This window comes from Cornus florida, unplaced genomic scaffold (genome assembly GCF_030987335.1).
Source record: "Cornus florida cultivar Cherokee Brave unplaced genomic scaffold, ASM3098733v1 CherokeeBrave_3.0.0_Hap2_Chr02, whole genome shotgun sequence".
Taxonomy (NCBI): Eukaryota; Viridiplantae; Streptophyta; class Magnoliopsida; order Cornales; family Cornaceae; genus Cornus; species Cornus florida.
In genome coordinates this window covers 27,675,208-27,688,703 of record NW_026775572.1, presented here as the reverse complement: position 1 = coordinate 27,688,703, position 13,496 = coordinate 27,675,208, and the positions used below count along the sequence as shown (strand labels likewise).

The 13,496-nt window shown below is 34.2% G+C and overlaps 1 protein-coding gene across 2 annotated transcripts; it reads right to left on the bottom strand.

Moving 5' to 3' along the window:
• Nucleotides 1-1,024: 1,024 nt before the first annotated feature.
• On the bottom strand, nucleotides 1,025-11,329 carry LOC132294447 (chloride channel protein CLC-c-like). Of its 2 annotated transcripts, XM_059792311.1 has the most exons (7): nucleotides 10,888-11,329; nucleotides 9,556-9,756; nucleotides 8,529-8,706; nucleotides 5,890-6,152; nucleotides 5,146-5,415; nucleotides 3,060-4,188; nucleotides 1,025-1,493 (listed from the first exon to the last, which is right to left on the bottom strand). In XM_059792311.1, the coding sequence occupies exons 1-7, from the start codon at nucleotides 11,079-11,081 to the stop codon at nucleotides 1,404-1,406; spliced, it is 2,325 nt and encodes a 774-aa protein (XP_059648294.1). In that variant the 5' UTR covers nucleotides 11,082-11,329; the 3' UTR covers nucleotides 1,025-1,403. The 2 variants fall into 2 exon arrangements, with proteins under 2 accessions (XP_059648294.1, XP_059648295.1); XM_059792312.1 differs by lacking the exon at nucleotides 10,888-11,329 and having other exon boundaries at nucleotides 8,529-8,711; nucleotides 9,556-9,635.
• Nucleotides 11,330-13,496: the final 2,167 nt, after the last annotated feature.

Below are 13,496 nucleotides of genomic sequence, written 5' to 3'. Positions count from 1 at the left end.
TTATATGAATCGAATCCGCTTAAACCGACTTTTTCACAAAGGGCAACATATGATAAGCTAGTACTGACAAGTGCATAACAAGAGAACGAAAAGTTTCTCTCTGAAATAAATACTACCTAATATTTATGAAAACAAAAGTCTTAATTTAATTTTACCATTCATAGACACAGACATTCTAACCCATAGGATATAACATCTCACTCCAAATTTATTGCCCACTATGTGACACTGTTCTTTACTCCACCCTGCTACCCTAGAAGCAATTTATGAAAGTTAAAACAAATTCGGAGACGATATTCACACTACATTTGCACTGAGTTTGTTTAATGCAATGACACATTGCCTTTCAAAAATACACTCACATTCCACCACTCTACTCTTGAAGTAAAGTTTGATATATCATTTATTTTGAGAGTTCATTGAGTCGAGTCTTTGAACGTAAGTTTTGCCGAAGCCATCCGACCGAGAGCACATTTGTCTGGGCGTCTCACAAAAAAGAGGAGCAGTAAGAACTTATCAAATAAAAAAAAATAAGAGAGTTATGAAAACATTTAAATCGAAACCATCAAAGTTTGCAGATAAATTACTTTCAAGTTTCAAGTTCAAGTCCTGATTATCCATGATTTGCTAGTGATAAAGAATATTCTTGGTTGGATAAAAGACTGTTGTAGTCACAAGTCCAAATGGTGTCTAGTTGGAATGGTTCTCTCCACCAACATCAAGTTTTTCAAAAAACAATTATTAGAAAACTTTCAACCAAATAAAATTTAAAACTTTATTTGTTTATTTATATAAGATAAAACTACAAACAACCAGCGCTCTGTCTTAAAACTTAAACAAACGCCTGCATTTTGTCATTGCCATAACCACCCTATAATGACAATTACAGTGCCATCAAAATTCACACACTGCACAGATCACAACAGTTCAAGATCTCATTAACAAAGATATCAAGAGTAAATGCAGAGAAATAATGTAGCTTCATTGATGCATCATTTGAAACAAACGTAAAGCGAATAATGAATTCACAGAGAAAATGGGATTTCACATTTTCATAGAACCTGTCCATATGACATTGCTTAGAACTATTCAGACTTTATAGAGGATTCATACATAGACTCAACCCAAAATCTGAACAAAAATTTAAGTACAGATCCGCAATATAAGATTGCTAGTTTTACCTGTACATGACAAAGTCGACGAATGCAATTTGGAATAAGAACATACAATGCTTGCATCTTGACCTACTTTTACGTTTAAAATGTTTCCTCAAAGCAGTCCCTCAAATTATAAGCAATAAAAAAGGTGTATAATTTGTAATTACAAAAGGATGGCACATGATAGCTAGATAATGCTACTGTAAGAATAGACAATGGTAACAATGAGTTGTCTTGTTACTTGTGCTACTTGTGGTGTTTGATATGTGGGTAGAGTCCCAAAACGTGCTCCGGCACAAAGTCATGACGCGTCAAAATACCTACAATCGGAGGCCTCTGCAAAGTATGAGAAATCAAGACATTTGTTACATTCAAGAGTTCTGTAAAGATTAAAAATGTCCAGAAAGTATGCTTTGAAATTCCTCACAAAATTCACATCAAATGGGGAAAACGAGAAAGAAAGAAAGAAAGAACAATTTCTAAATTTTTACTGATCTCAAAAGTGCTGCAGCAACTCAAGTGGACACAAGAATTTAAGTCGATTCATTTGTGAAAATAGACATTTTTCACAAAACAATTAATCACTGGAAATGGATTAAGATAAAAAGTATCCAAAATAATAATAATAATAATTAAAAAGGTTAAATTGCAAGAAAGAAAAAAAGAAAAGCCATTAAACTATAATGATTTTATGGATAAACCACTCAATGCTGCAAATAATTGGCCTTATCTTATTTAATTAAAAAATTATGAATAAAAGAAGTTATAAAATTATAAAATGCCAATAGTCAGAACGACTTGGTTTCTGTTTCAGCTGAAATGAGAGGATGTAACTTTAATAAATAATCCTTCAACACGCTCCCTCATGTGTAGTCTTCTTTTGGTCCAACATGTGTTTCAATTTTTTATTATCAAGGTGATGGTGAAATTTGAACATAGGACCTTGCCTACTTTGAAATCTTGTTAATAACCATCAACTCTCAAAGCTTGAGCTGTTAGAAAGAATATAACTTTAATATTTAAATTATTCAACAATTAACAAAGCTTCAAAACCATCATCATCATCTATCAACTAATTTTCAGCTCCAAATGCCAAACCAAATAGACTTGATGGCAATCACTGATTCATTCCCTTAACTTAAAACCCCAATTTTTATTTATTTTTTTGATAAGTAATTTCATTTAAGGCACTCAAAAGGGGAGCGCTCCCAAAGGAAAACCCCCAAATTTCCTTGGTAAAAAGTTTTAACTCCCACAATTGAAAAAACCCATTAGCATTTTCACCTTAAGAGACCATAGCAGCCGTGATAAATGCTGATAAAGGAAAGAAATAGCAGTTGAGGAAGTAGAGGAGGAGCACCGAAACGAGGGAGGACAAGTATATTAGAGAGACTGCATTTCTTATAATTTCTTCAATATGGATTGTATGCTAGACCCGTTGTACAACAAATCAAGTATCTGAATTTAGTTTTGGCACGGAATTGGTCTCGGGTAAAAAATTGGCTGGTGTATCGGTTCGAATTGATGTTGATTCATTACAAATAAGCTAATGTTAAATAATTGTCTAAAAGGGTAAATGAACATAAATAGAGCACTTGACTTTTTTCAGTTAATTTTTAACGCCGTCTGATGAAAGGGGTAAATTCCAACTTTGCCGAGTAGATTAAAGGGGTTATTTGAAGGAATTTAGTTCAGGAATTTTGTTGGAAAAAAAATGTTTATAGTTCAGGGGATTATTGCAATTTATCCTAAAAAAGTATAAATAAACCAAAATAGTGTTTCCTTCATTTCAAACAATTCTATAACTCCCCAAAAAGGAAAAGGAAAACAAAAGGAGAAAGAAAAGAATTCCTATTACTTTTTAACCCCCAAAAAAAAAAAAATCAAGAGAGAGATGCGTACCCCAGGTGTCTTTGGCACCACACACAAGTGCCTAAGGCCAAGCTCCCGAAACAGAACTACTGCTTTCGCTAGAGACATTGTCTCCACCACCGTATACGGGGAAGTATTAGTGATGGGATGAAGATCAACATACATATCCATATCCTCCTCCTTAATGTCCAAATCTTCCAGCTTGAGCCCCTTTCCTGATCCGGCCTTTGCAAAATCAAATGCGTTAAACCTCTTTAAAATTTCGGTTCCAGTCAACACCCTCTGCTTTGTAAACATCTTTCCTTTAAGCAAAACAAGCAAGTGAGATCTCAAAACAAGCCCACAAAGTTCTGCTGCATCTGTAATAGGTGGCTCATCTATCACCGGAAACCCATTATGCCCTGTTAGCCTTAGAGCATGTAATATATTACCCACTTTCTCAATGCTGGAAAATGTTATCAAGGGCCCAGAAACAACATCACCTGCAACCAAGTGTCTCATGTATGGTTCAGCATGGGCTTCCATATAAGGCAGACCTTTCAAAATCACTATTTGGTCATAGACGCCCTTGTTAAAACTATCAGCCACAGTTTTTGAAATAAGGAGAACTAGCATCACCAATGGGAGCATTAATAGATCATTAGTAAGTTCAAGGAGTATGACACAAAGGGATACTGTCATTCTCATGGTGCCACCAAGGAAGGAGGCAGCACCGAGGAGGGCAAAGAAACCAATATCAAGATTAGACATAGACCCAATGAGGCTCCCCAAAAGTCGACCATAGGAGGCTCCAGCGAGTATGACAGGAATGAAGAGACCAGAAGGAACAGCGATGCCATAAGTAATAATACCGAGGCAGAATATAGCAACAAAGAAAATAAAAAGAGTATAGAAGTGAAATTCCTGTTCATTTCCAGAACTAAATAAGTTGCGAATGGCATCATCATTGGTGTTGAGAAAGAGGGAAGCGAGGTCACTGTAATGGCCTGGTGGACATTGGAAATTTTTGTAGTTTGCAGAACGACCTTCGGTGGGGCATTCATCCTCCAAGCCAACAGGGCAGGGTGTGCACTTGACGAGCCATGGGAGGCCAAAAGAGCAGCAAGAGGTCAGAAAGGAGACGGTCATGACAAGCAGGACCTTGAATGCAGGACCTTTTCTGCAATTTATTAAGAACTAAAATTTAATATCGGTAATAATTTAAATGCTAATTCTATGCAGTGTTAAAATTCCAGATTCGAGAATTTAATCAATCCACGTAGTATACAATTTTCTGAAGCCAATGGCAGAAAAAATAACAAAATAGTCAAGACTAAAGAAGTGAATGGTAAAACAAAACGGACAAGTATATACTAACTGAAAAAAAAATTAAGAACAGATAGTACAAAAAAAAAAAAGCAAATTAAGTAATGCACGTGAAAATAATGTGTAAACTAATGTAGTATTCAGAATTTCCTAAAAAAAATTAATAATTATTTATAGAATTATGAACATGAATATTTCACTAGTTATTAGATTACATATATTTGATATTTTGTCATGTAAGCTATACAAATATCTTGGACAACCACCGGACCTCTAGCCCGGATGGTATGATCTCTCCTCTCCAAATGGGGAGATTGAGAGTTCGAGTCCCGCTAGGTACATGTGGATAATAAGGGGTGTTGAACCATCTCACACGGATCTCCAAGCCGAGTTTGAGTGCTTAGTTCATCCTACTTGCCACACTCTTCTGGTAAGTACAGAGGAATAGACTGAGCATTGTCTATTTAAAGACACAGCTATTCTTTCATTATCAATAAAGTCGGTTTATGAAACGAGATCCATTGAATTACTCCATGTGGCTGCCATCCATCAATCAGTCTATTTCTTATACAAAAAAGAAAGCCAGCCGAGCCCACTGACTCAATAGAGGAAGAATCTCCATTTTCTTAATAGTTAATCCTCCTATTTTGCATGTATGTGTTTGCTTTAACTTCCAAAAAAAAATATCCTGGACAGACTTTCTGTGTGTTTTCCAACAAATTTGGATAATTGTTTCTTTCATTGTGTTTGCTTGGTGATGTATATAATTAGCAATGTTCTCATCACTGTAAGAAGGGTTATGAGGACATACTCATTGATGATGCTATAAGTACGAAGAACCTTATCCACAAAATAATTGTAAAGGCTTCCAAAAATGCCTCCAATAATTCCAAGTAATATAACTGCTAATAGATCTGGGATGCTGTAAGTGGGCACTCCCGAATTGACATCAAACATGATCAGTCCTCCTTGCCCAAATAGCCCACATCTTCCACTCCGACAAAATTCTATCAGCGATCTTAACACCACAGCAACTACAGCTGTTGTAAAAAATGTCCTCCAAAGAAGAGCACTCCGCCACCTAAACACATTAAGAAAGAAGAGGTGAATAGCTGCAATAGGGTATACTAAAAGGCCATGCTCTTAATTATGATATAAGAAAGTCAAGGAAAACTAGAACCTTAAAACTACTAGATAAAAAGTTTTTTTTTGGGGCTCCCAAAGACGACGGGAAGCAACCGAACCACTGGGCTACAAAGGCATTCGCACTAAATAAAAAGTAATGCATTCAGAAAACTGTCTGGAAATCAAAATTGTCAACAGCTCTTAAATGCTGATGGATCAATGTGATTTGATTGAATTCTCCCTTTTTTATAAAAAAAGAAAGAAAAAAAAAATTACTATTCGAAATTTCAGTGTTTATTTATGGTATATACATTCCTCTTAGTCTCGACTCTAGGGATAATATTTTTCGCTATCTTTTTCGAGAACAACTAAAGTTCCGAGTAAAAAGATGCCACTCCCCTACAATATGTACGTAAGTTGAGAGAGAGACCATGAAGCTGCTTCTTCAAGTGCAAAGAGGACTCCACCAACCGGGGCGCGGAAGGCAGCAGCCACACCAGCGGCGGCTCCACAGGTGATCAGATCCCGTCGATCCCTATCATTTTTGAAGTATCTGAGCCATTTCCAAGTGATATGGTACTTGCGGGAACCTCCTTGTCCAAGTAAGTTGGCTATGCAAGAGCCAGTGTGTACCATGGGTCCTTCCTTACCCACAACAAATCCAGCAGCAACTCCAAAAATGGAACCAAATATCTATAAAATTTAGATTATAATTAACAATTAGAACATCAGAAATAAATTCTAGATAGCAGGCAACTAATAATATGAGAATACTTATAGTATAACTTCCTCATCTTCTAAAAACACAATTGCACTTATTCTCACCATAAAAACAGTACATTATGTTAACGTAAATTAAGTGACAAGTTATTGAAATAAAACAACACATCCAAGGTGCTATAGCAAAAATAAATATAAGAAGCATAAATTTTCCAAAATCGAATAATTAGTAGCACAACAATGAACTACATCAGTGTGCTTGATGTGCAATGACCAATGGTAAACAATTAAGAAAACAAATGAAAAAGCACAAGGTGAAAATGGCAACTTCTGTTTTAGTTAAATGGAAGCTTCTGTTTTAGTTGGTGTATTTTTATTATTTATTACTATTATTTTTTTGTTGGTAACAAAGAATCGACCCACCCGCTAGCCACTTTGGACTCTCGGATGTTGCGTAAACTCCAGATGCATGTAATTGCCCCCAAACCATGTGCATCATTTTTCAGCTTGGGCCTCACCTTTGGTGAGTCTCAAACTGGCAATGCAAGGGGAGTACTCGCAAGAACCTTACTAGCCGAGCTAACACGTGGGCTTTTAACATGTACTTCTGATAAAGCAACTATGCAAAGTAAACCAATTGGAATGTATTTGGCTATGTGTACTTCTGATAAAGCAACATTTGAAAGCAAACCAATTGGAATGTGTTTGGATAAAAATATCCAAATTTAAAGTAAAAGAAAAGGTCTAGGCATTCAAATTTATATTTGCTAAAATTTTCACAAATTGAAACTCGCCAAAATGATGCATTATAGACGGTCCTTTCTTTCAATTGAAGGACTGAACATGTTATACTTCAACTGATTGTCAATTAAACAAGGAAAAAATTAACTTTCAGAATCTTTGAAACGCTGGGTTTAAGTGACAGTGTTAGAATACACAATGAGGAATGGTTTTTAAAAGAGAAGCACTAATGCCTGAAAAAGGAATGACCAAGAGATATACAGAGGAGAGGTATTTTCACTAGGGAGGGAAAGCAAAGGGTTTAAAAAGAAAAAAGGAAAGGAAAAACGAAACAAAAAAAATTAAAGCAGAAAAGAGTAGGCGAAAGAAGACTCTAAGGTGGCCTATTAATGTGATCCACGAGAAGATGCTCCCAGATTGAGTCCCTAGATCTAGTATTCCAATGGAAAAGAAAAAAAGAAAAAAAAGAAAAAAATGTCTGTCAAAAGACACTAGGCATTTGTCTTGAATGTGATCTTAAACCTAAAGAAAATTCAAATTAGGCCTCATTAACGGTCATTTCCACCAAATTAAATTAAAGAAAACCAATGGGGAGAGAGAGAGAGGGAGGGAGGTAATGAAAAGCACCATAAATGTATTAAATGTGTTTTCTTTTTTGATAGATATAAATGTATTAGAAAATGCCAAGGAACGCAACCCAAGTATTCACTACTCATGAAGAATACAAGAAAAACTCTAAAGCACCATAGCACTAAAACAATGCATCTTCCTAGAACTATAAGATCCAGAAAGAAGCAGGAGAAAAATGAAAGCTGCAGAAACAATGAACTACACCATACATGTAAACATATTAAAGACCAAGAGCTCCTTTCTGTTGAAAGTCATATTCTGCTCCTCTCGAACGCATCACCACAAACAGATGGGCGCCGCCAACCATATCATCAATACTTGCCCCAACTTCAAGCTTTCTATTCTCCAGGTGTATTGAGATGTGGTTCTGCCTCCAGCGTCAGGTGAACTTCAAACAGTTCATAATACTTGAATTATTCTAAATATACACACTACAAGAAGCATACAATGCTCCTTGTCCCTTTCATCTTATGTAAAAAAAAAAAATTATCTTAACTTGTTCCTTCAAGGATCCATATCTAGATATTAGAAACCATAATTTACTCAATGTGATTAGATTAACTGAAGGGGTTGAGGGGGGAAGTATAAGGAGAACTTATTGTTTCTATGATTTTGATTTTTGACATACTAATTTGGGCTAAGGTTACTTCAATAGCATAAATATTTTATACCTTCATATTTCAAGTATCTGCATGTTTAGTGTCAATTCTGACATTATTTCTGCAAAAATTTTAATAGCATAATTAAAAATAAATCAATGCCCTTTAGATGTATCTCTTCTATTATCACTGGCTAGTGGCTACAAAAGACTTGTGGAGACTTTGAAGCTTAATATCCCATGAAACTCATGTCATAAAATCAAATGAGGTTTTTTTTTCCATCTAACAAATAATGGGTCAATACAAATATATAGCAACATGCTGTGTGAGTTTGTATTTGACCTTGTGTAGAGAGAGTTATTATGAGCTTCTTACACACCTTAACAAACAGGGTACTTGGGGCCAAAATAGAATGAGCATCCACACCATTGAGGTAGGCTTTCACCTCAGGTATGCCAGATCCAGCAGCTGCAGGAGCAATATAAGCACAGAGGGCTGCAGCAGCAATTGCCAAAACCATGTTGCAACCAGCAAATGTTGCAAATGCCTGATAATACCTGCACTGGAATCAAAATTACTTTATATTTACTCCAAAGATGAAGAAGCAAATTGTTGACATCCCCTAGCATGAAGCTGTTTCAAGTAGAGTGCTTTTAGCTTGCTACCAAGTAACAGCAGCAGTCCACCCAAATTATGTTCCATATAAAGGAGAATATGAAAAAATGAAAAGCAAACTTAAACAGGAGAGATGAATGAATATGTTTATTTGGGGCAAAAAAAAAAAAAGGGAAAGCAATATGAAATCCTATTGAAAGAAGCAGTGCGTAATTTGAAACTTGCATCAACTCTGTCATAAATTTTAAATTATTGAAAAAATCTATTCTAGACTAGAAAAGGAAAAGAAACAGAGCTTCTTTCTCAAGGCCTACCCATGGGCAATGCTAAACATGAATTAACAACCAGTCATTGAAAGATGGGGTCACTGTATAACTGAGCTTAAAGAACTTCATTGGATTCATCGTGCAATTATAACCATAAAGATGTGCAGGTGGGTTCCACTGATCCACAGAGAAAGTGAAATTGATGAGGCATGACATCAACCAAAGACTTGTCCCATGAATGAGAAAGGCAATGCATTTTATTTCAAAAATAAATATTGAGATGGTTTTCTTGGTTAGTTGAAATATTTAAGCCCAATAATGGGGGATGAGTTATTAAATCAGCACATAATGTCTATATAATAACGTCATATGTGAATGTCAATGTCAGTATTGTCCCAAACTAAAAAGAAAAAAACTAAACATTCTTGTGGTGAAGACAAATATGAACCAGAAGAACCAATAACAAATATATGATTGCAATAGGAACTTCAGATATATGTTTTAGCTTGTGGAAGTTAGGCTTACTTATCGTTACGCATAAGATTGCCAGTAAGTAGAAGCTTGAAACCAGCAATATTCTCAACCGCAAGGTTATTGAAAAAGCCAACAAGCCCTGTAGCCAATCCTATAAGAAGTGCAAGTGTCCACTTCAGAACAACATACTGAAAAATCTCAACCTTTCTTCTAGACCTCCAATCCTGCTTAAAAAGGTCATTTTCGACAATCCTGCAAAAAATCCATACCAACAACTGAGATCGAAAACATACAATGGTCACCAATTAAAGTTTAGAACAAAGTAATACCAAGCAGGATGAATTATCACACTGTTTACTCAAGTCCCGCATAAAGGGACACCATAATTGCTTAATGCTTACAACAGTATCAATCTGGATTACAGGGAAGAGCATGATTTTAAGGTGACATTAACATCTTTATCAGACAGTCCAATCATTTCGGACCTTATAACTGCCACAGAATAGAAAGGAAGCCATGTTAGACATTTAATTCAAAAGCAAGGGTGATGCACTATGTCGAATGTTTCAGTTTCTCAATAAAGTTACTGAAGCACACCCAGAAGTAGGGCAATTCCCCAAAATTAGTATGCTAAATCCGAACCAGTGAAAGAAGAAGAAGGGCAAGAATAAATGTTCAAAGGCACGCAAAATAAAATTTTATATTTTATGCTTCCAGTCCACAAGAAGAAGCAACCAAGAAGAAAACTTGAATTAAAAATAATAATTATTATTATAAAAAAAAAAGATAATTTAAGCCCACCTGGGACTGAATAAACACAAACAAAAAGCATTACACATTTAGATGCAGCAAGTGCAATGCAGTTTGAATGAACGGTAAGTCTAACCAAAATCTAGCCACTCCTATTTGGTCCAAATATCAACCACTTAACAGAAGAGAAAAACCGAAAACGTCACTCTCTTTCTAAACAACTAATTTCCAATATACAATACAAATTCTTCATCATCCAACATGATTCGAAGGAAATAGTAACTTCAAACCCTCAAATCCATAAATAAATAAAACACATTTTTATTTTATATATAATCACCATTCTTACCAGAGCTTGCGCAAAAGGAGCCAATTAAAATAAATAAATAAATAGGAAATCAAAACAAGCAACCCCACGATAACCCGACAATAACCAACCGTGTGTGTATATATATATATGCGCGCGCGCAAATCATAAATACAAGATATCAAATCCAACACGCCCTTTCTGTAAATTTAACATATTTGATTGCCAAGAAAATGTTAGAAATCATTACCGTTTTCTTGGCAACCAAACACGGCAAGAGACATAGTAAAAATAGATAAAATTGAAAGATTGAATTGAGAGCTCACTCGTAATCAAGGCTTTCAATTGGACAGACATTAGCCCCGACAATGGCAATCTGAGAGGTATTGTTCCTCCTAGGCCTGAGAAGCGGTTCTTTGATCGACACAGCATTTTCTCTATCCATGAATGACGATCCACTCCTCTCCAACTCCTTCCTTTCATACATCAATTCTTCAGCTTCTATATCATTCGCATCCATCTTCACAATCTTCTCTCTCTATATATATATTCTCTCTCTATACTGACAATTCTTTGCTCAAAAAAAAATCTTGATTCTCTCTCTATATAAGTATACAGTAGGTATACATATTCACAATATTTCCATTTCTATCTATCTCTATATAAAGTGTATATGTATATGAGGAGAGAGAAACTAAGGAACAAGAACAAAATGTGAATGGAAAGCGTGATCAATTAGCATACAGCTCTAGACGGGAACAGCACAAAGCTGATAGGTTCTGGAAGATTAAATGGAGTCCATGAGAAATTTGTGATTGTTAAAAAGTAAAAAATAAAAATAATTTTTAGTTTTTGCCCACGTGGCATATCGAAGAAAAGGCTTGTGTGGACCACTAGTCATTAATTGACAAGAAGACGAATTCCCGAAATGTGCGCATAAAACAAGCACGAGATGGAGTCTTATCTAATACTACGTATTTGGATATTAAAAATGGAAGAACTTATCCTAAATCGCAGTTTTGCCTTTTAAAAATTGTCTTACCCATTTTGGACTACCAACTAATTTTAAATTTTAAAATTTAAGAATTTAGTTCTACATTCCTTAAACTTTTCATTTATATCCTTATCCAATTAGACATAACATTAAAATGAGTTTAATTTAATACCTCTTTTTATATAATTTTTAAAGTAATGCTATTGATAGAGCGTTCTCGCGAAAAGTCTAAAGAGTTCCTTCTTATAAGTCACACGATTCTTTTTTTAAAAATTTGGTAGAAATAATTAATGAAGAAATAATCTTTATAATAATAAAATAAATAATTTTTTTTTCTCTCTTCTCTCCACGTTCTCTCTTAGTTCACACTCCCAACAAATTTGTCTCTTTCTCTCTTTCTTGGTTAATCTTTAAAGAGTCTGTCTCTTTCTCTCTCATAATTAACCATTTGTCTTTCTGTCAAAAAGTCTCCACGTTCTCTCTTAGTTCACACTCCCAACAAATTTGTCTCTTTCTCTCTTTCTTGGTTAATCTTTAAAGAGTCTGTCTCTTTCTCTCTCATAATTAACCATTTGTCTTTCTGTCAAAAAGTCTCTCTAACTGCATTCTATCCATGGTTTCTCTCTCTATGCCATCAATTCAATTACCGAAGATAGGTGAGTTTTGTTTTCTTGAAGGTTTGATTTTCTCAAAGTTATGAATCAAAAGATCCTCAAACCAATTAAGTCATTTCCATTATCTTTTGATGAAGAAAAAATTACCATGCATATGAAGGAGGGGGGTGGAATGGTGTTTTAATTGTCTTCTTTTGGGAAATTACTTTCTAAGAATGCTATCAATGCTAATGGCTTCCATTTTTAAATTAAATGGATAAGATGTTTTAAATTAAAAATGACAATTCAATAAACAGCGGAATAGCCATATACCGTCTAAATTATATCAAGCAAACACATAATAATAATAATAATAATAATAATAAAACAAAAATCTAATAGTTTTTTAAGAAATTAATCACATAACATGTTTCATAACTTATTCAGTATTGCCCACTTTAAGAATAAAATGAAAAGGTAAATAATCCAAACCCTTTCGTAACTTATTCAATTGAAAAGGTAAAGATGATATTATTTTTTTAACCAAGAGAGAGAAAGAGACAGATTGGTTGAGGGTGTTAACTAACAGAGTAAGAAAGGAATAATGTAGAAAGAAGGGTGAAAAACAAATAATTATTTGTTTCCTTATTGCAAAGGATTATTTCTTAATTAATTCTCAAAAGGAATCGTGTGACTTATAAGCGGGAGTTACTTCTTAATTAATTTTCAAAAGGAATCGTGTAGCTTATAAGCGAGAGCTCTTTAGACTTTTTTGCGAGAACGCTCTCGCAATAGCATTACTCTAATTTAAAATTTTTCATATTAAAATTGTTGTAACACACCAGTTTTTTATTGAATTTGAATTAGGGAGATAATAAATGATAATTTCCTTTTTAATCAAATCCAATAATTTTCTTAATAAATGATCATTTCCTTTAAATCAAATCCACTATATATATATATCAACTGTTATATAGACTATATTCAAAAAACACCATTACCATTTACAATTTGCGTATAAATTTTGAACATTTAAAATTATGTGCAAATTGTCCCTTAATATTTATTGATGGTCAATTTTGATTGAAATTTTTATTGAAAACCTCAAAAATACTCCTAATATACCTTTAAAAACTAAAATCAATATTTTTATTTTAATCTTTCGTATTAAGGACATTTTAAGTATTTCAATCTTCAAATTGACAAAAAAATTCTATTTACTTAATTTTAAAAAATATAAGGTATTTTTTTTAACACCAAATAGTATTTGCAAATTCTTTCTGTAAAATTTTTATTATTATTATTATTTGGTGTGCTTTACCCTTTTTCTATTGGTGAGTAAGGAGCA

Bases quoted from the DNA above. Each gene is read 5' to 3' on its own strand.
- LOC132294447 (XM_059792311.1), bottom strand. From the start codon at position 11,081: ATGGATGCGAATGATATAGAAGCTGAAGAATTGATGTATGAAAGGAAG. The intron at 9,757-10,887 runs GTGAGCTCTCAA...GATTTTTTGCAG, and splicing joins ATTGAAAGCCTTGATTACGA to GATTGTCGAAAATGACCTTT. The intron at 5,416-5,889 runs GTCTCTCTCTCA...TAATGTGTTTAG, and splicing joins CTTGAAGAAGCAGCTTCATG to GTGGCGGAGTGCTCTTCTTT.